Source organism: Culex quinquefasciatus, chromosome 3, assembly GCF_015732765.1.
Source record: "Culex quinquefasciatus strain JHB chromosome 3, VPISU_Cqui_1.0_pri_paternal, whole genome shotgun sequence".
NCBI classification, from domain to species: Eukaryota; Metazoa; Arthropoda; class Insecta; order Diptera; family Culicidae; genus Culex; species Culex quinquefasciatus.
Window position 1 is genome coordinate 163,806,399 of NC_051863.1, and position 22,684 is coordinate 163,829,082.

At 35.6% G+C, this 22,684-nt stretch overlaps 1 protein-coding gene across 1 annotated transcript; it reads right to left on the bottom strand.

Annotated features, from left to right (window-relative positions):
* Positions 1 to 21,388: 21,388 nt before the first annotated feature.
* On the bottom strand, positions 21,389 to 22,083 carry LOC119769865. The gene is made up of 2 exons (XM_038263597.1): positions 21,821 to 22,083; positions 21,389 to 21,759 (listed from the first exon to the last, which is right to left on the bottom strand). The coding sequence occupies exons 1-2, from the start codon at positions 21,975 to 21,977 to the stop codon at positions 21,461 to 21,463; spliced, it is 456 nt and encodes a 151-aa protein (XP_038119525.1). The 5' UTR covers positions 21,978 to 22,083; the 3' UTR covers positions 21,389 to 21,460.
* Positions 22,084 to 22,684: the final 601 nt, after the last annotated feature.

Below are 22,684 nucleotides of genomic sequence, written 5' to 3' on the forward strand. Positions count from 1 at the left end.
AGTAGGCAAAAAAAAAAAGATTATTGCTGAGAATTACAAATTTCATCCAAACAACTTGTACAATTCGACGTCGTCGTGCTATCTTGTCGCACCCGCTATTTTGACGTTCCGAGAAAAACGCGTTTTAATGTTTGACCTTGAATATTCAAAAACGAGAGCACGCATTGTAAACAATAACAAACACGTTTTGTTTGGCTCAACATTCTGTGCATTGTCCCAAAGTTTGGTTGAAGTTGGTTGCTGGAGTCCCGAGTTATAATTACAAATGTTTACGGTAGTCTAGCTTGTACGTGCGACAAACGCATCCTGACTTTCCTGATTTTCCTGGACTTTCCGTGCTAACTTGTCGTACGTGCATTTTGGGCCAAATTGAGTTAAGAACGCCATTTTGTGCAGCTGACAATGCCTCACCTTTTGACCTTCACAGATCCCCAAAATTCGATTTCAATCCTGAGATATTCAACAAAAACCGAAAAAACTCCGTGCATTTTTGTCACTTTACATATGAAAGTAGTTTCAATCTTGTCGTGCTATCTTGTCACTCCATGAAAATTGATGTAAGTGCGACAAAAGGCTAAAGGGATTTCAGGTCAGGATGCGTTTGTCGCACGTACAAGCTAGACTACCGTAAACATTTGTAATTATAACACGGAACTCCAGCAACCAACTTCAACAAAACTTTGGGACAATGCACAGAATGGTGAGCCAAACAAAACGTGTTTGTTATTGTTTACATTGCGTGCTCTCGTTTTTGAATATTCAAGGTCAAACATTAAAACGCGTTTTTCTCGGAACGTCAAAATGGCGGGTGCGACAAAATAGCACGACGACGTCGAAATGAGGAAAACGTTATACTTTTGTACTGAATTAAAGTTGGTTGATGAGAATAATTAATTTGGATAAAAGTTGTCTTTAATTTGTTTATTTTTTTTATTTTTTCGTGTTTAGAGGGTTATTTTCTTGTTTTCTGTTTTTTCCATTTGTTTTGTAAATTTCGATACGCATTTAACTTGCTAAGCAGTTCTTATATTTTTGTTTTTTTTAGCATTATTTTACTGCAAGCATATTGCGTTATTTTTTTCGATTTTTTTTTATGAAAAGAATGAGCAAAACCTAATAAACAATCCACATAACCAAAGATATTAAAAAAAAGTTATTGCTTTTTGAAGCTTCAAATTGATAGAAAATCGTAGAATTTTTAGATCTATGCCAAAATAATTAAATTCGTTTAATCTACCTTGGCCTTGGAATTTTGCAACTAATCTTTTTTGGGTCGATAATGTCGGTTAAAAATTATTTTTTTTTAATAAAATGAAACACATGTTATGGTGAAACCTAAGCATTGTAAATAAAGGTGACCCATGGGCTTCATCCATAAAGTACGTCACGCTAAAATCAGCCAAAATTTACCCTCCTCTCCCCCTTTGTCACGCTTTTCCTATACTTATAACACGCAATATCACACTTTCTCAGACCCCCCCCCCCTAGAGCGTGACATACTTTATGGATGACGCCATGGAAGATTTACAAATAGCATGTTGTGTTTCACCTTATTTTCACCTGGCTGATTTTGAGTTTGGTTGATTCACAATATTACATCGGTGAAAATTGCGTTTTACAGAAAAATAGTGTGTTTTTATTTTCAAGAAATCGCCAGCTACGAGAAAAAATATTTTTGATTGAAAAATAGTTTATACTTATCAAAATTAAAAGAAATACGAAATTTTTGAAGTACGACGAAGCTTATAACCAAATTATAAAAAAATTACCTAAGCCACCATGATTCTTAAGAAAAAAAAAAGTTTTTTGTGTTTATTTTTGGTGATGGTGAAACATCATTCGCATTTTAATCACAATAAAAAAGTACAACTTTTTAATAATTTGGATCTGCAAAAACAGTTTTTTTTTTAATTTTTAAAAAATCTAATTTTTGGATATGTTTTAGGTGAAGTGTTTTTGAACTATGACGAAAGCTGGTTAAAATTAATTTGACAGTGCTGCCAACAAAAATACTTTTTGTTGGTAACGAGACTTGTTTCTCCCTGTAAAATTCATGAAAAAGCTTTACCATATCTGAAAATATTCAATGTTAAAACATGGCAGTATGCTTTTCCAATTCTCGAATAGATTTATTTTTTAATTTTAAAATTGACCTGCACATTTGGTTTGGTCGAAAATGTTTTTAAACCTTTTAAAGATTTATTTTCTGTTGATTTTTTTTTGGTGAATTTTGGTGGTGGTGGTCCTCTCTAGAAATCGTAGAGAAATACCAAAATGCTCAAAAAAAAAAAAATGTTTTACCTAATGTTTTTTTTTTTAGTTTGTACTTCTAGATCTAAGTCAGTTCTAAAATCAAAATTAACATATATTCAGTCTAACTTCGATTATGCGAAGCCTTGATTATTTTAAGTTGTGATTCAAAGGTTTTCTTTAAAAACCCCGGAAAAAAATGCTTATGTTTAACATGATTTTTGAGTTCAGGCTCGTTACCTGCCGCCATTTTTGATTACAAATTACCAAACCGTTTTGGAGCATTTTTGGGCTCATAGTATAGATCTAAGACTCAAATTAGACAGCACATTTTTTTCTGTGATTCGAAGTATTTGAAGCATTTTTTTTTGCGAGAATCGAACAATCTAAATTTGTAAAAAAATAAAGTTAATACATTTTTAGTTTTACATTAAAGACATCAGCCATTTAAAAAAAAAGCCAATCCCCCACCAATTTGGACCCATTTGATTAAGTTTTAATAGCTCGAGCGACCACTTAAAACAAATCACCTCGGTCGGTGCCGAAATGAACTTGTCGGCAGCAGCTGAGAACCACTCGCTTCGTTTGTCTAAGGCCGCGCCGATCGTATTCTCGAATATGATCAATCGTGATCACGCGCTCGCTCCTTTTGTGACTTGCACCTTTTTTTTCTCTCTCTCTCTCGTCAGTCGTTCTAACAATGAATGCCGAACAATGTGCCACAATGTCCGCGTGTGTGTGTTTGGGTTTGCGCGTGGAGTCGAGTTCGTGCTGCCCGATACGATCTTGGACGGAGTTTCGGGGGTCCTAAGCATCTCTCCATCGATCAATTTTCCGAGGTGCTGACGAAATGTGAGGAGAAATAACGATTGAAATAGCAGATCGTTGAATCAAGTGTGAACGCGCACAACAACAGGTTTAAAGTGGATGGCGGTGGTGGAGAAATCCAATTTGTAATTAGAACCTCCTCCGGGATTGTGCCACGGGGTCCGAAAACTGACCAATAAAGAGCCAAAAAGGGGTCCCGAACCGGATGTTTAATGGACTGATGACGCGACCGATGGACGCGAAGCTTTCGATTTCGTTTCATGGGCATTCACTTTGTTTTTGTGATTCTGGGATGTTTTGGACGTTATTAGCTGCCGCAGGAGGAAATCCATAAGGCAAATGAATTTGAAGTTTTTTTTCCCCAAAGATCGTTTTAAATTGCGGCAGAAATGTGATGTTGCGGTTGGGGCTCGAGAGCATATTAACTAAGATTGACCCTTTGAAGGGGTTGTTTATTAGAAAAAATATTTTTGTCAAAATTTCAGCTGCTTTGAATTCTTAAAAATGCTCTTAAAGTTTTTATTTGAATTATCTTAATGTTCGTTTGGTTCTGTCGTTGTTTATTTTTATGTTGAACAATCTTATTGTTAAAATTCAATTGATAATTTCACTTCAAAAATGATTATGAAAAATCATAAGACATAATTAATACTTTATTGTTTTCAGCAAAAAAAATAAAAAAAAATCATACAAAAATCAATTATGACACTGTTTTAAATGGTTGTCATTCGACTCATTAGGCTGATACAAACTTTATGTAAAGTTTTTGTTTCCCCCTTTCAAAGTTAGCCCGAGAAATCAAGGGGGCAAAAAAAATATATTTTTTTTTTCAAAAAACCTTCAAAGTTTCAATGGAAATTAAAGTACAACCAGCTGAAATCAATTTAAAGTGTGTTTCCCTGCGTTTAGAATCACTTCTAGCATGTTTGAGTTGATTTAAAGTTCTTTAAAATTTTTGAAAATTATTGATGTTTAAGTTTTTTTTGCTATTTTTTTTGTATTCGTCTAATCTTTTATTTTTTGAAAATCGGCCTTAGGCCGTTGCTAATATTTTTAAAAGTTTATGTCACCCCCTTTCAAAGTCGACCTGAATAATACGGGGGCAGAAACATATTTTTTCAGAAAACTTCAAAATTTTAATGAAAATGAAAGTTTAATCAACTGAAAACTAGTTTAAATACATTTTCTTGCGTTTATAATCATATTAAGCATGTTTGAACTCCTTTGAAAACATTTTTAATTTCCATGAAATACCATACCATGAAATTCCTCGCGAAAAAAAAAATTCAGTCAATACATCGATATTTTGAAAACTTATGATTGGAAAGCAATTGGACGCGTGTAAAATGCATTTTGAAACACTTTTTTCATCCAAATGCTGAAACCTAGGCTTGTAATTTCAATTTTTATATTTTTTATTTTTTTTTTTTCGACTTTGGTCAGAGCCTTGGGGGACATAAACTTCTAAAAATATTTGTAACGGCCATTATTTAAAAAAAGTAAATATTTTAAAGTATTATTCATGGCCTTTTTGAAGTTTATGTTCCTCGACTCTTATCAAAGATATAAACTTTGAAAAATATTTGCAACGCTCTTAATAAAATATTTAGGCATTTTTCGTGAACTGAAAAAAACTTCAATAATAAAATTTTGACTAGTTAAGATTTTATAATGTTTGTTGGTGTGGCTGGTACCTTTGTTTTATGTTTTATGTTTTATGTTTTATGTTTTATGTTTTATGTTTTATGTTTTATGTTTTATGTTTTATGTTTTATGTTTTATGTTTTATGTTTTATGTTTTATGTTTTATGTTTTATGTTTTATGTTTTATGTTTTATGTTTTATGTTTTATGTTTTATGTTTTATGTTTTATGTTTTATGTTTTATGTTTTATGTTTTATGTTTTATGTTTTATGTTTTATGTTTTATGTTTTATGTTTTATGTTTTATGTTTTATGTTTTATGTTTTATGTTTTATGTTTTATGTTTTATGTTTTATGTTTTATGTTTTATGTTTTATGTTTTATGTTTTATGTTTTATGTTTTATGTTTTATGTTTTATGTTTTATGTTTTATGTTTTATGTTTTATGTTTTATGTTTTATGTTTTATGTTTTATGTTTTATGTTTTATGTTTTATGTTTTATGTTTTATGTTTTATGTTTTATGTTTTATGTTTTATGTTTTATGTTTTATGTTTTATGTTTTATGTTTTATGTTTTATGTTTTATGTTTTATGTTTTATGTTTTATGTTTTATGTTTTATGTTTTATGTTTTATGTTTTATGTTTTATGTTTTATGTTTTATGTTTTATGTTTTATGTTTTATGTTTTATGTTTTATGTTTTATGTTTTATGTTTTATGTTTTATGTTTTATGTTTTATGTTTTATGTTTTAGGTTTTATGTTTTAGGTTTTATTTGGCGACCCTTCCTCCTCATGTTTTGGTTCGAGTCTCGAGAAATAAAATTTCAAAACTATAATATTTGCATCGGCCTTAAAAGGGACCATCCATAAACCACGTGGACACTTTTTTTTTGGGAATCTTTTTCCTTTTTGTATGTATCGTGGATAATCGCCACACAATCCCCCCCCCCCATTAAAGCGTCCACGTGGTTTATGGATGGTCCAATATAAAAATAAAACTATTATTAATAATTGGGTTTTTCAGAAGTTGAATGATCGAATCTTTAGAGAGGTTGATAGGTTATTTAGGGGTCAGTCAGTCAGAAATCAAAACCATGCATTTTTGGAAGGTCTTGCCAGTCATTTAGTGTAACAATCTCGGATGTTTTTTTTTTCTTTTGAAAATAGAATTTGTTTTCCAAAAATTTCAAAAATATTTAAGTTCTTATTTTTACTTGAAATTCTTCCAACATTTTATCAGAATTGTTAGTACTGTTTCTTATAAGGATATCAACATTTTCTGATCTTTTCGATAAAACTATTTTTAATCGATTGGAATCAAGACTAACACTGCCGCTCGAAGCTAGTCCGTCCCATATGTAATTTCGTCAATTTTGAGGTAATGATGCAGTTTGGTTCGAAATCATGTAAACTATCAGAAAAACCAATCAAATTTGATACTTTGTTCTAGAAAACTGGAGAAAATCATTTTTTTCGTGAAATTCTAACACGTAGCCTTATGGGCGGGACAAATTTGACATGCGTTTTTCTCGGCTTGCTGTTTTTACATATGAGACGGACTCGATTGGAGTGGCAGAACATGTCTAAGATCAAATATTCGATATTACGCCCTTCTGAAATGTTTCAAAGTTTATATCAACATTTAAAACAATCTACAGAGAAACCTCTTTTTACGCGGTGGCGTTACGCTTTTTGTTTCGTAAATTTCTCTTAAACCATACAATATTTATGCAAGCTTCAAACAGCTTTTTGTAGATCTGAACAAAACCTACAAATCGCTTCTAAAATATTGCAAAAAGGTTGCGTCGTTCTAGAGAAATCGACAAATTAGAAAAAAATAACGCACCGCGTAAAAAGAGGTTTCACTGTATTTCGAAGATGTGTAGGGACACTTTGCATAGACGCCCTTGTTCCCATAAATTTATCAACATTTTCTGATATTTTCGATAACAATATTTTTAAACCATTGGAATCAAGACTTACATTTGAAATGTTTTAGAGGTGATATCAAAATTTAAAAAATCTGTTTTGATGAAATCAGAAAATTTCACGTATGTTTAATTTTTCAACCCTGAAAATAGGATCATTACTTACGATATATCGGTACTAGAAAAAAAAGCTGTTTAGATGAATTAACTAAAATTTTCTTGTTCTCTTTCTTTTATTCGCTGTATTTCAGAAACCAGAGGTCCAATCTTCATATCTCTTGTGAAATTTTAATGGAATTTTTCATAACTTTTTTTAAGAAAATGTTTTCATTATTTTTTTTTATTCGGAAGTGGGGCATTTTATCCAAAAATCTGGAATTGTTTTTTATTGTAAATTTGTTTTTTTTCATAAAAAAATGTTTTTTCTTGTATTTTTTTCCAAAAAAGCGTAACAAAAGGCTTTTTTGGTTATTGGAAAGGCCCTCCCAAAGTTTAAGAGAAATCGGCTGGTTTTGTAGAGAATTGCACATGTCAAGTCATAATTTTATAAAACTTTCAATAATTATTAATGCATTTGAAGATTCTTAAAATGTTACTTTTAAAATCCCTCCAACACAGTCCTCGACAGGGCCAATCCCTGCGGCACGCTCCAAAAGAAGTGATGCCGCATCACGTTTTGTTTTATGATTGGTTTCATCTCGTTCCCTCCGAACCATACGGGACCAATGGATGCCGCCGATGGACGTGTGATCTTGACAGCAAATTTTTCAATTTGATCCAGAACACTTTATTTTGTGCGTCCGAAACTTCCCTTTCGGAGGGTCCAAACGAGCCGCTTGGGGCGACCTCGGCCCGGTTAGGAGGGTTCTATTACCGAAAATAACTAAGCAGCAACAGCAGGTCAGTCGTTTTGGACAGGAAATTTGACTGACGGGATCCCATACGGGTCTAATCTACACTTAGCTGAGGGACCTCGAGGTACTTAGCAGCAGAAAGGTGCAACCAAAAATTGGACCCCCATTTGAATGGGATCGTTCGGTAATAGGGGTTTTGAAGTTTGCTTGTTAGAGGAGGTTTGCTCAAATTGGATGGTTTTTGGTGCTCAAGGCTAGAAAGACCAAACACATTGCTTAAAAAGTGTTGATTTTTTCACATTTTTCTTCGAAATTAGCAGTAAAAGTCGTGAGCAAAAATCTTGCAACGAAAGAATATATATCAAGACATTTACTAAATATTGTTTTCGAATATAAGACGTCACTTGAATGAGGCTCCATAGAAACATAAACTATCGGAACTATAACCATTTGGACTAAATTAATTCAGTTATCTCTTAATGTATCACCCTGCAACCTGCTAAAAGCTCCTCACAAAAGGTGTAAAACTCAATAAATTAGCAAAAACGCTTACACACCTTGCTTTAATCCACCTTAAATAACCAAAAGATCCGCTCTTTTTAAGCACCCACCCATTTACTCAAACTGTCCAAATCCGCTGACTTATGACGCTCGCTCGAACTTAGATCACCGAATCTGTCCACCAGATGGTCAGCATAAAGTTGCCTTGCAGCTTCCATAAGTCATCAAAATTGGAGGTGAAAATCCGGCACGTAATCTCCGGCCAATCCCTGGGAAATACTCCCGGACGGAGAGGCTTCCATGGTGACCCTTTTGATCCACTGATTGATGACAAACGACCCGCTTTCGGAGCGTTGAATCGTATAATTTAATAATAATCGTAACATAAAAGTTAATGATAAATGCTTTATTGATTGGATGTGTGGCCTCGGCGATGATGATGGCGGCGTGGGGACACAGTGGCCACTGATACGGCCACGCGCGGCCACCTCGTCGACGGCGACCGTGAAGAAGAAATCTTCGACGGGCGCAGAACTAATTGGAATAAAATTTTAATGCCTATTTGTCCAAGAAAACGTCCGTCGTCCAAGTCATCGTGTTCTAGAGGGGCGTTCTCAGTCGTCCTGACTTTTTGTCCGATCCGGTCTGTTTGTTCTGAATACGAGATTAATCAAATCGGCGGCGGTGAGTCGCGTTTTGCATAACTTTTCAAATTGGAGGCAGAAGGTAGTGCGATCCCGATGGTGATGATTTTGGGATCGCTTTAGCGACTGGTTCTATAAAAAGCTGGTGCGATGTGGTACGACACTAGGGTAGAGGAACCATATATCAAATTTTATAGCCGGAATGGCACTAAAATGTGTTGAAAATAATAAAATTAATCTAGCAACCCTGTTGAAGTTAATACATTATCAAATAAATTAACACTAAATCTTAAAAATAACTTTCGAAATCAAACAATTGAACCTTCAGCAGTTCTTTACAAGAACCGGAAATAGATTTTATTTCTTTGATTTGGCTCAAACTTTGTTGGGGCCTTCCCTATGACCAAAGAAGCTGTGTTGTGTTATTGGTCACTAGGGTGACAATAAAAAAATCAACATCAGAGATAACCTCTGACTCGATTCCTAATGCAAAAACAAGTATCTGTGCCAATTTTGAGCCAAAGCGGTTAAGTCTCAGGGGTCGCTTTTCATCGTTGAAGTTTATATGGGGAAAATGTATGGAGAAAAACATCGTTTCAGTAATTTTCTGCTAGGTGGCGCAGGTCTCGCCCAAAATTGTCCAAGTGTGAGATTCTTGTAGGAAATTTAATTTCCTACAACTTTGTCGAAGGGTGCAAAACGATCCGAGTTGATCCTGATTTTTGGTGATTTTTCTAGAAAAAAATATTTTCTTATATACTTCCTGTATACCCCTTGTATACTTTCAAGTATATAAGCCGATTTCTTTTCATCGCATTGCTAATAACTCATCAGGATCAACTCGGATCGTCTTGCACCCTTCTACAAAGTTGTAGGTAATTAAATTTCCTACAAGAATTTCACACTTGGACAATTTTGGGCAAGACCTGCACCACCTGCTGCAAAAATCCTGAAGCGAAGTTTTTTCCCATACATTTTTGCGATTTTCCCCATATAAACTTTAACGATGAAAAGCGACCCCTTAGCCTTAACCGATTTGGCTCAAAATTGGCACAGTTACTTGTTTTTGCCTAAAGAATCGATCCAGGGGGTATCTCTTGCGATTTTCCGAAATTTTCAATTTTTCTTGTCACCCTATTGGTCACCCATACAAGTCTCCATACAATTTTGGCAGCTGTTCATATAAAAATTCGAAAATCTCAAATAAAAAAAAAAAACTTATGAGCCATAGAAAAGTGTGGTCAAAGTTTCTGCCGCCGAGTTATGATAAAAAAAGTGATTTTTAGGAAAAAATCGAAATTTCATACAAAAAAATTTGTTGACCTAATTTTTAAAGTAAAATTTAATTTTCAATAGAAAAAAGCTCTATTAATTTTTTGATAGGGGGGTCTGTTTTCAAGATATAGTCACCGAAAGTATGATTTTAGCGAAGTATTTGCAGTTTTTCAATTTTTCAAAGTAGTGACCAGGTGTGTCAATTTTCTCTTCAAGAGATGATACAAACATTAAAAAAAATTCTGACAAAGTTTTTGCAGTTTTGTTTAATTTCATACAATTCCACCTTTGAAAATATTTTTTTTTTGTTTTGAGCGAATTTAAATTTCAAAACTTCGAAGGCATGAGCTCCAGAGTGTTTCAATTCAATTTTATATATAGAGCAATTCTCTACGAAATCGGTCTTTTTTCTTAAATTTTAATTTTTGTATTTTTTAATCCGACTGAATCTTTTTTGGTGCCTTCGGTATGCCCAAAGAAGCCATTTTGCATCATTAGTTTGTTAATATAATTTTACATACAAATCTGGCAGCTGTCCATACAAAAATGATGTATGAACATTCAAAAATCTGTATCTTTTGAAGGAATTTTTTGATCGATTTGGTGGTGATTTGGTGACTACACTGAAAAAAAATGATACACGGTAAAAAAAAATTGGTGATTTTGTATTTAACTTTTTGTCACTAAAACTTGATTTGCAAAAAAACGTTATTTTTATTTTTATTTTTTTTGGTATGTTAGAGGACATCAAATGCCAACTTTTCAGAAATTTCCAGGTTGTGCAAAAAATCTTTGAGCGAGTTATGAATTTTTGAATCAATACTGATTTTTTCAAAAAATCCCCTTTTAGGTGACTTTTTGAAAATAGTCGCAGTTTTTCATTTTTTAAATTAGTGCAAATGTTTGCCCACCTTTGAAAAAAAAAAATTTTGGAAAGCTGAGAAAATTCTCTATATTTTGCATTTTTGAACTTTGTTTATACGACCCTTAGTTGCTTAGATATAGCCATGCAAAGGTTCAAAAACAGAAAAAATATGTTTTCTAAGTCTCACCAAAACAACACGCCATTTTCTAATGTCGATATCTCAGCAACTAATGGTCCGATTTTCAATGTTAAAACTTGAAACATTTGTAAAATTTTCCGATTTTTTCGAAAAAAATATTTTTAAAATTTTTAAACCGAGACTAACATTTTAAAAGTGCCAAACATTTAATATTAAGCCCTTTTGAAATGATAGTCTTGGTTTAAAAATTTTGAAAATATTTTTTTTCGAAAAGATCGGAAAATTTCTCGAATGTTTTAAGTCGTACACGCCAATGATATTGAAAATAAACGCTTTAGTGGCCAAAGTGCCTAAAAAATCTACATTTTTGAAAAAAAAAAATGATTTTTTTAGGGGTTAAATCCTATTCAAAATTCAAATGCAAAGCGACAGCTCCTATTAAGTTCAATCAAGCTCATATTTGAGATTTAAACTCTGTACGCCCACCGGAACCAGCCCCTGAATGCCCGCCAAAAAGTATTTTTTTGTTGCATCCTACTGAGTTTGATCGTAGTAGCTGTTTATAACAGGTATGAATTAAATATCGAAGAATTGTGAAAATTGGTAATAATTTTCCCACGAAAATAGACATAACTTTACTGAAAAAAGATAGAAAATATTTTCTGCAAAATTGTTCTTCATTTTGTTTGCAACAATGCTACAACATTAGTTTTAGAGCTCAGACATGACAGTTTGTTCACTAAAGCATATTGAAAATATTTTTTTTTTGAAATTACACTATTTTACACCTCCTGATGGCGCTGGTACTCCTTCCTTCCTTTTTTACACCACCCTAAAATTCTGCGTTTTCGCAAACAAAAAAATCAAACTTCGATATCTGCGGAACCGCAAGCCGTGCAAAGTTGATCCACATGAACTCATTTTTAAAGAATATTGAACGTATATTCGATTGGCGTAGTCCATTTTGTGATTTAAAATTGTTTTCAGTGATTGTTGCACAAATAAAAACTATTTGCCTCATTTTCACATTGAGAGCATATTTTAAATGAAGTTTTGACTTCTACGCCGTGATCCTGAGAAAATTTTTGCATGGTTTTTCCAATTAGGTTTAATGTTTTATTATTAGTTCAATTTTCTCTTCAAGAGATGATACAAACATTTAAAATTTATGCTGACAAAGTTTTTGCAGTTTTGTTTAATTTCACACAATTCCATTCAGCTTCAGGTGAACTGCTGAGCTAAATTTCAATCCAATAAAACGAATTCACAATTTGGTTTAAATTCCACAGATCATCGTGAGAACCAACACATCTGAGATTAACAACTGAAACTGTAAAAACACCATGCAAGATTGCCACACTCCATACAGTTTGTTGGTCCGATGCAGAGATGCAGGTTGTCACATCTACCAAAAGTGACAAACGCAATTTTCTAAATACGGGGTACTCCAGGATTAAGATTCAACAAAATTTTGAAAAAAAAAAATTATATATGAAGAACAGTGCTTTGTTAATAAAGTGTATTTAAATTTAATGTCAAAAATTAAATACCGTTCGCAGTATCTTTGCGAAACTATCAACAAAAACCTATGAAATCATCTTAAGCTCAAAATCCATCACTTCTCCCCTCCGCCTCTTTTAAGTTCGCTCAAAACAACACATTTATGCAGTCAAAACGAGGCGGGAACGTCCGCGCAGGACGCCCGCCTCCGATTACATAACACAGTCCGCGCCAGGTCCCAACCACGTTGCCAAGGATCTCGCGGATCGTCTGCCGTCCCTCTAATGCAATTGTAATTTATTATAATCCCAGCCCCAGACGTCACACGTTGGACTGTGTTGTTTTTGTTGATATCGTTGTTTGACGCTGGGTCAGCGTACGCCACTGCGTGAAGGACTTTGACTGGACGACAGAAGAACTTTGGGTGGGGACAAGATGCTTAAAGGTAAGGTTGGCACAAAATAAGTTTTTTTTAACATCTCATGAATTTCAAAGACTGTTTAAAAGTATTTTTTCATGTTTTTTTTCATTTTCACCTAAATTCTTTCAACCTTATTTTCAAAGATGTTTGTAAACTCAAGACAGGATAGCATGTAGATTTTTGTCGGCGTGGTCTTCTGCCTCCTTGAGAAGTGATTTGGTGATAGACGGCTGCCTCCAGCGCGCTCGAGTTGCATACCGTCGATGGACTACATTAGAATGTCTAAGCGATTTCGATGGTTATGTATTGAAAAGTGTTTCTCTCGGTTAATCATTGGCAGAATGTCATTCATTGCAGGTCAAATCAAGAAATGAGAACCTTTATCGAATAAAATAACCAGCTGGTCGCTCGATCCCACGATCCGAAAAACCTTTCTCGACCTCTTCTCAAAACCCAAAAAATCCATCCCATTTAAAGTTAATATTTGAGGTCCACCAGCATGTCCCCGCGGTTCCGAAATTTTCCACGGCACATTAGTTCCGGACCTCCGGACGGAGTCTTTGCGCCTCAACAGAAGGTCTCACATTTCTCGGCTAGTTGTCCGCTTCCTTGTCCTGCTTCAAATTATCACCGAAGCGTGGCTAATCGAGGCCAGACCTTGATACCGATCCCGGAATGTGGCAGTGTCGTCCTTTTTGGGTTGTCCTCTTTGCCTGTTTGTCCACGGATTCGTTCGGGAGTTGGTCGGCTCACTTTGTTCGTGTGGCAAGGCGCGGCCAGTGGTGGCAGAATTGTTTTTTAAAAGTAATTCTGAAATTGATTTTTTTTGTATATTTTTATTTTTGAGTTGCTTTTTCGAAAAAATATCAATACCCAAACATTTTTTTTTTAATTTCGGTAATTCACACGAATTTGGAAAAATTTGCCCCAACCTCTCTTCGAGTATCTTGAAACTTTGCTCTAAGGGGTAATTTTGGTTCCTTTTCACGAATCCGAGGTCCATTTTTGATATCTCGTGATGATGGGACGGTACGACCACTTTATTTTTCTTGATTTTTACTAAGACACGTTTTTTAGTGATTCGTAGCTCGAAATCGTAAAGGGATAGAAATTTGGTGACGAAGGTACTTTTGTTTAAAATTTCTATGCCCTATTTAATTGCGTTCTCAAAATTCTGAAAAATAGTTTTTTTTTGTGTGCTTTTGAAAGTATTTTTTCGGAAAGTTTAGAAAATATAGCAAAAGAATGATACTTTGGACTATTATTGTGGCTCGTGAACTTGTATGTGGGGATTTTTCTAAAAAAGAACAATCCGCTAATCATAAAAATGTTTTTTTTTTCTTTAGAAAAAATGACTGATTCTTTCAAACCGCGATACAAAAAAAAACGACCAAAAAATAATTCTTTTGCTAAATAAGCTAAAATTTTTGAAAAAAAAAATGCTTTCAAAAGCACACAATTTAGTTCCCGGAGGAAAAAATCGAAAAACTGGTAAATAATGGTCAACACACCACAATTTCAAAAGAAAAAAAATGGTACATTTTGATAACTCGTGAAGAATGCATACGAATGTCTGGCTTACAACTTTGGAGAACATTGTAATACTCTAAAAAATAATCTTGCAAAGTTACAAAAACACGTAATTTAAAAATGAAAAATTTGGTTCTAAACGAAAAAAAGACAATAATAGAGCAATTCCATGTCAAATAGGGAATCGGTTGTACCCGACCCTCTCCGATTTTAATGAAACTTTGTAGACATGTTATCCTAGGCAGATATAAGGCATTTTTGTGTATATGGAGCCAGTTACACTCGATAATGACATTTGAGAAGGGCGTAAGTGTTTTAAATATTTTTGTAATTCGTAATTTAAATATTGCTGTATCTCGAAGCCGTTGCATCGTTTCAAAAAGTGGTCAAAGACAAACTTGTAGGAAATTTGACGGGCTTTCCGAAAAAAATACACTGAAAGAAAAATACACTCCACTTTTATGAATTTTTTTGATTTTAAAGTTTAAAAGTCAAATTTGAAGCAGAGCCCACGATTTTTTTCGTTCAATTTTTTTTGAAGATAGCCTAAGATGTTACAAAAAAAAAGTGCTCTAAACGTCAAAATTTTCCAAAACCGAACACGAAAGTCGATTTTCCAAACAATTTTACATAAAAGTCTCCATATTGACCATTGTCCTAAGTCCAATCCTTGTGAAGTTACAGCGGTTTTAAAAATAAAAATGTTAAAAAAATAGGATTTTTGCTGGTTTTTGGCGATTTCTATAAGACAGACTTGATTTTACAGTCTCGAAAATATTTTTTTGCAATTCCGTCGTGAAACTACTCACTTTTCCTGTCATTCTTGAACGACGAAACAGCCTACTTTTCTGTACCAAAAATAACAGAATCGAATAGCAACACTTTTCAAAATAAATGCTGAAAAGTTCTACTTTTCAGCACTCAAAGGGGTGCTGAAAAGTTGAACTTTTCAACACTTTTTTTGAAAAGTAACACTTTTCAACATTTTTTTGATTTAAACGATTCATTGACAAAATACATGAAAATTTGACTTAAAATTTCACTAAGTGTGTGTTTTTTGGAATTGCAAAAAATGTTGTATGGAACTCGTTGCAAAACTTGATTTTTTCAGCACTCTTCGTATTTATCCAACTCGGTGAACTTCGTTGGATAAATGTACGACTCGTGCTGAAAAATCCTCTTTTTGCAACTTGTTGCATAAACTACTATTACCGGAAAGCTCGTCCGATTTTCCATAAGTTTGTCTTTGACCACATTTCAATTGGATGTATGGGCTTATATTAGTTTTTAGTTTTTAGTTTTTAGTTTTTAGTTTTTAGTTTTTAGTTTTTAGTTTTTAGTTTTTAGTTTTTAGTTTTTAGTTTTTAGTTTTTAGTTTTTAGTTTTTAGTTTTTAGTTTTTAGTTTTTAGTTTTTAGTTTTTAGTTTTTAGTTTTTAGTTTTTAGTTTTTAGTTTTTAGTTTTTAGTTTTAGTTTTTAGTTTTTAGTTTTTAGTTTTTAGTTTTTAGTTTTCAGTTTTTAGTTTTTAGTTTTGAGTTTTAGTTTTTAGTTTTTAGTTTTTAGTTTTAGTTTTTAGTTTTTAGTTTTTAGTTTTTAGTTTTTAGTTTTTAGTTTTTAGTTTTTAGTTTTTAGTTTTTAGTTTTTAGTTTTAAGTTTTTAGTTTTTAGTTTTTAGTTTTTAGTTTTTAGTTTTTAGTTTTTAGTTTTTAGTTTTTAGTTTTTAGTTTTTAGTTTGAAAAATCAGTTTAATTATGTTGATATTAATGTCGTTCTGGCAACACTTTTACGCAAGCATGACTCAAACTACACCGAAAAATGGACCACAAATAGAACCTCACTTTTGTCAGCACAGCTCAAAGGTCCAAAGAACTCAAGAATAGAAAAAAAGGAAGGATTTGCACATGGCCTCACGCTTATTAAGGATCGTCTTTTTTTCCAAGCAACCTTTTAAAGGATCCTTAATTTTCGGTTTCTCAACGTGCGGGTGCTTCAGTCACGGCTGATTAAAGGACACTTTTTTACTCTTTGTCAAAAAGTAGCAAAATTTCTATGTGACATGCCGAACCATTGAAAATTGATCTACGTGCGACACGCCGGGTGTGATATTTCACGCACTTTTGGCGCGCTTATTTGAAATATCCGTGAAAATGTGGCTAGTCGGGAAGTTTTCCACGTGAAATTGATTTTCCAGAATTTCAGTTGCTGTGAATGGGAACTAAATAAACTTGAAATTTGATCCTAAGTGGCACTTGATTAGGGGAAATCGATTGCTCTCTGCTAGCGTGAAGACAGTTTACGGTTAATCTATCGATTGAGAAGTGCATTTTAGATGGTTGTGTAACCCGTAAGTTGGTAATAATGTCAGGGCCAGTTGACAGCTCCGTTTGCAAATGCGCACCAGACGCAGAGAGCAGAATGAATAATTTAACTGTGAATATTTTATAATATGTTTTCGAGACAGTACGACTGACTCGTTGAATATTTTAACGGAATGGAGATTTCGGAGTTGGGTGATCGATGACCACATGGGCTAGAGCTGAAGCTGAAGTTTGACCATGCAGTTCTGAGGTGAAAATGTCGCCGTGGATTGTTCACATAAGACAGGATTATTCTGCTCATCTTGTGTCGAACAACTCTGAGTAGAAGTATGGTCAACGTGAGGTTTGGGAGTACAATATGCACATTCGGAATTATTTGATCTTTCTCAAGTTCATTCACACGGATGCCACAAGAAACGCGTATTAAATATTTATTTGTTACTTCCGTTCCTTACAGATGGTCATCACGGAGATTTCAAATTTCTTTCAGTAGTCAATCTTACTAAAAATCAGTGTATAGAAGAAAATACTTGTTTGTTTTTGTTTCAAACAAGCCCACAAGTGCCTGGTTCCATACGGTATGCAAAGAAATTGCATATATTGAAACTGTATTTCCTTTAAGTACGTTTGACGCCGAGTTCAAAGTGGTTGATCAACAGATCAACATAACACACGCACGTACTTCATTTTAAGAGTTAAGTCAGCAGTTTGTTCACGGAAACAACCGCGTGGTAAAGTATTTTTAAATTGCTAATTTGACTGTTCTATAAGTGTTCTTGCTTTGTCGTGATGACACTCAAACGAATATATGTATTAAGATCAGCCGCCTCTTGACAACTGGTTATACAAGAACACATCAGGTTATAGAGTTATTTTGCATTTCTTTCGTTCATAATCCCTTTCCTGCATTCTTGCATACATTAATGATAAATATGCCTCCAAAAATCTTAATCACCAGCTCCATAATTTATTCATAAAAAAAATCCCACAAAAACTCCGCCCTTTTTCCTTTCGCCGATTTGTGGCCACGCGAAAAAAAAATTATCCAAACCATTTATCTCCGTGTAAAACGTGGCCAGGCGCGCGCCCGCTCCAGTAATTGACAGCCTAAAGTGCGAAAAGTGCTTAATTTCTTGCACGACGACGAGTTGCCGAGTTCCCACCTTCACCAGAGTGCGCGGTTCTTTTGCCAATTTGAGCGAGATTATTTATGGCCGACCGACGTGCGCAACCGGCTTATCGGAGCCGAAGCCGAAGGTCTGGCGGCGCGCGGTGGATCACTTTGAATAATATCGGCACGGTTAATAATTCCGCGAAGTGCCCCGCAAAAGCCGGCTGGCTTAATCCTAACGAGCGGAGGACTCTCTCTCTCTCTCTCGGTCGGAGGAATCCTGGGCTCCTTGGGGCCATTGAAGAATGCATGGGTTAACGAGACGAGATGAGTTGGGGTTGTGAGAGTACTTTTCTTAGATAGTAATCAGACGCTGCGTGGTTTAACCTTCAATGGAACGTTGTTTCAGCATAAATTCATTTTAAATGCATCGAATTTAAAATAATGTTTTAAAACAATGCAAATTGCTGTTTCTCCTGCAACTGTTTTGTATCTAAATTATAATTTGGGAAATCTTTAAGAGTTAGAATAATAGAAAAAATATCAGAAATTGTCTCATTTGATTTTTAAAGCGACGTTATATCACTGAAAGTATCGTCAGAAATCTATGTGCAAGTTTATAAAACTGAAATAAAATGATCTTAACAGTAGAATTACATATTCAACAATGTTCGAAAAGAACATAACTTTGTTCTTATTTATTGATAAGAGGTCATAAAAACCAATTGTAAATATTCAGTCTATCGTGCTCACTTGGGTGGTCCAAATCCAGGCTTCCTAATTTATTGATCCATCACTAGGCTAAATTCCAAATTTCAGCTCATTCTGACCTCGGGAACCACTCCCTCTAATCGCTTGAAGTTTGTATGGGAAAAATCGTCAAAATGTATAGAGAAAAGCTACTGTTTTAGTTTTTACCTGTGCCGGGCACTTTCTTAATCCCGGCGTAACCGACTCGGTATCCAACAGCAACTACCATACAAAGTTGTTAAACATTTACCTACTTCTAGTCCGGCTACTGAAGATTGGGCGAGTCTGTCTCCAGCTTTCGGAATTATCTGATTGCAACTACGACTCCAACTTTGAGTCTCGACTCCGATTTCGCTTTCCAGAACCCGGCTCAACCGACTCACTCCGACTTTAACAGCAACTCCCATACAAAGTTGTTGAGAATTCCGACTCCGGTTTCTGAAGTTTAGGCGATTCCATCTCCAGCTTCTCGAAATTTTCCGATTCCAGCCCTGTCTCCAACTTCAGGTTCCAAAAATACACGATTCCACCGACTCCGACTTCTCAGCCTAGTATTTACGCACCTGTTCGAATCCGTTTCCTGTCCTATCTCTGGCACTGTAGTTCGCTTGTAGTTCTGTCTTACTTAATCACGCTCTGAATCACTCATAAAGAACTTCTTTCTCACACACGAGCAAAAATTTTTCCCAAACAACCAAAATGTCACTCAGCGCACCAAAACAAACCTACGAACTGTCACACGCGTAGAAAGCACGAGCAATCGGCAGAAAACCGAAATTAGGTTTTACGCCGACTCGATTTGGAGGTCAGAAAGGAATGCACTGTTTACATGGACTTAGCACAGTTCGATGCGGTCGTCGATTTTGTTCGGTGAAATTCGTCGACAATCGACGAAGACCATGTAAACAGTGCATACGAGCTGTCAAATGACGTCACGGTGTAAAACCTGTAAAACCTAATACCTACGATTTCGGGACCAAGAAACTGTCACACGTGGAGATGGTAGGTACAGGGGAACTGTCCTACAGGCCATGATCCCCCTAATTCCGGAAACTCCAGTCCATGTTTTTTACCGATTGTTCTTGCACTTAGTTTAGCTTAGCTTAGCTTGGAATGTGCCGAATGACACATTACCACTCATTTGTCCTTTTGGTCGACTCCTCACGATCAACGGGAGAAGTGGGGGATTGGATACCCTATTAGGTTTTACGCCAACTCGATTTGGAGGTTAGAAAGGAGTGCACTGTTTACATGGACGAAGACCATGTAAACAGTGCGCACGAGCTGTCAAATGACGTCACGGTGCAAAACCTAATAGAGATGCCTAAGAACTTAGACGACCTCCAAAATATCCGGATTTGGAAGGGGAGAGGGATTGATGGGATACTTCACCGACGATTGAAGTAGTGGGCATTGGTTGGTTAATATAATGAAATTTTGGTAACAGTATAACAAGGACAAAACTAGAACGCTCTCACCAAATGATGGGATAATCCAACTCCGATGAAAACCCCCGCTTCCTTGGCATCTTCTGCGCTGCCAGATGAGGCCGCCAAGTGATCCACAGCAGTAACGACTGCCGCCGACGCCGTTGCACTGGTTTCAGCTTCCACAGCGGAGTGAGCTTCAGGTCGAATTGCTTCCTCTTTGCTTGAGATATTTCCATTTTGGAAGTCGTTTTCGTTGCATAGTTTTTCAATCAATTTCACAAACACAAAATTTCATTAGAAACAAAAAACGAAAAAAGCAACAACATAAAACGTCACGACGCGCGCACGGCTTGCTTCAATCTCCTTTACCGATCCTACCACTGTATTCTCCTTCTGGAAACGGCTGCAGATCGGTTCCGGCTCCGGTAGGCAGCAGCTCCACATCCCGGGGCCACGGATCACGGTCAGTTTCACCGGTAAACACTGTTCTTGGTTGATCAAGATCACTCGTCATAAACATGAACAAAAATTCATAAACCAATGAATGTTTTGCACGAATGCATACCTTTTATTCATAAAACATGGAAATATTCATGAAATCATGAAAAGCATGATTCACAAAGTCACGAATAAAATTTTATTACGTAAATGTTCTGCATGCACAAAAAAAAGTAAAATCATGAATATTTTTCATGAATTCATGAAATTAAGTTATGACTTCATGAAAATCATGAATATTCAAGAAAAATATTTTAGCCATGAACAAAATTCATAAATTTATGTATTTTTATTCACGATTTCATGAATAAAACTCATGAAATATTGAAAGATATCACGAAATCATGAATACAATATTCATGAAATCATGGATTGGAATTCATGATTACTCGCACATTTTTTCCGTGTAGAATAGGGTGATAAGAAGAATTGAATTTTTTGAAAATTTCAAAGGGTATTCCCTGACTCGATTCTTCAGGCAATAATATGTAACTATGCCAATTTTGAGCCAAATGTATGGGGAAAACATCGCTTCAGGATATTGGTAGCAGGTGGCGCAGGTCTCCCCCAAAATTTCCCAAGTTTGAGATTCTTCTAGGAAATTCAATTTCCTACAACTTTGTGCAAGAAGATCCGATTTGATCAACGATAAAAAGCGACCCTTAAACCTTGACCAATTTGATATCCCTGATGTCCATTTTATTTATTGCAGTCCTACAGTGAACCTAGAAAATTTGCACTTGATTATCTCGGAACTGGCAGCAGCGATTTGGACCGTTTTTGCTTTAAATCTAGGTTGGACAATTATGCCACAGACAAACAAACCCAGCTCTAATCGTGTTATTTGACATTGGCCTTGATTTCAATCGATATTTCTTTGAGTATTCTTTCATTCGTTGCTTTTATTGTGTTTTTTTAATTTGACAGTACGTAATTTAATCGAAAAATCCAAACACGGAACCAAACACATTATTCTACCCAAACTGCTGATCCAACTGTTCACTAATCGGCTTCGTGAAGTTAGTGTTACGCTTTCTCGACGAATTACTTCTCGCCCCGAAGCTCCAGAACGTCATCATGTCGTCGGTCTTGTACAGATTGTACTGCGGCTCGCTGCCGGTGTCCTTGGCCATGTAATAGTCGGGACGCTTTCGCAGCGGGGCCCGTTCCTCCTCCTGCCGACGGATCACCTCGTACCGTTCCCGGGCCTGCTTGATGACCAGCTGGGTGGCCTTCTTGCGGAACTCCTCCCGGAGAAGCTCCCTGCGGGAGGCTGAAAGTGGTCACTTGCGTCACTTAAGTATTCTCAAATAGTGAGTAAAATGTCATTTTACGAGGCTTTTTGTCGGATTCAGGACCGGCAAACTTTTCGTCGTACTCCGAAGGTGGCAGCGGAGAATCGTCTTCCTCGTCTTCATCCTTCCGGAAGGGATAATTTACGGAGAGGCAATTCTTACGAGCCGATTGAATATTTCCAGCGATTGGTAACATTTTTGAACTGCTTTCGCTAGCACACGATGTGACACACTGTTAGACAGAATAACAATCCGACGTTTTCAAACAATGATAACCTGGCCGTTGCTAAGGACAGTGTTTTGAGTTGAACAAGGCCGCCACGAGACATTGCTGTTGGATCGATATCGGCCTAACAACCAAGTCTTTGATGTGTGATGTTGTGTTGATGCTTGCATAAATGTCCCAAAAGGTTTCAAAATAATTTTAAAATTTTTAAAACTCTTTATTTGTTTTATTTCCATATTTAACTTAAAATTATGGTGGAGGGTTAACTCTGATCCCCCTTGATCCTAGCGAAGACTCGTCCAACCCGTCCAAGGAGGAGGCCGCTCTGAATCGATTTAAATGCAAATTTAGGTCGCGGCCACCACTTTACCATATTCCTACGGCTGCCGCGATCAAGCCAATCCTGCACCACGTGGTACGATCCTCTCTGCTTTGGCCAGTTTGGTGCGCGCGGAGGTGCGATCGTGATTGATGTCCGAAAAAGCGAAACCCTTCGGATGCAGCAGCTGCAACTGGCTGTCAGAAATGCTCCAACGATCAACGCCGCGACTCAAAGTGGATGAGAGGAAAGTATTTATCATTTTTATTAACACCTCTTTCTACAGCGTCCGAGGCATTGTCTTCAAGCCGCCACACGAGATCAGTCTCGCGCAAACAAGGCTTGAATTGATGGATGC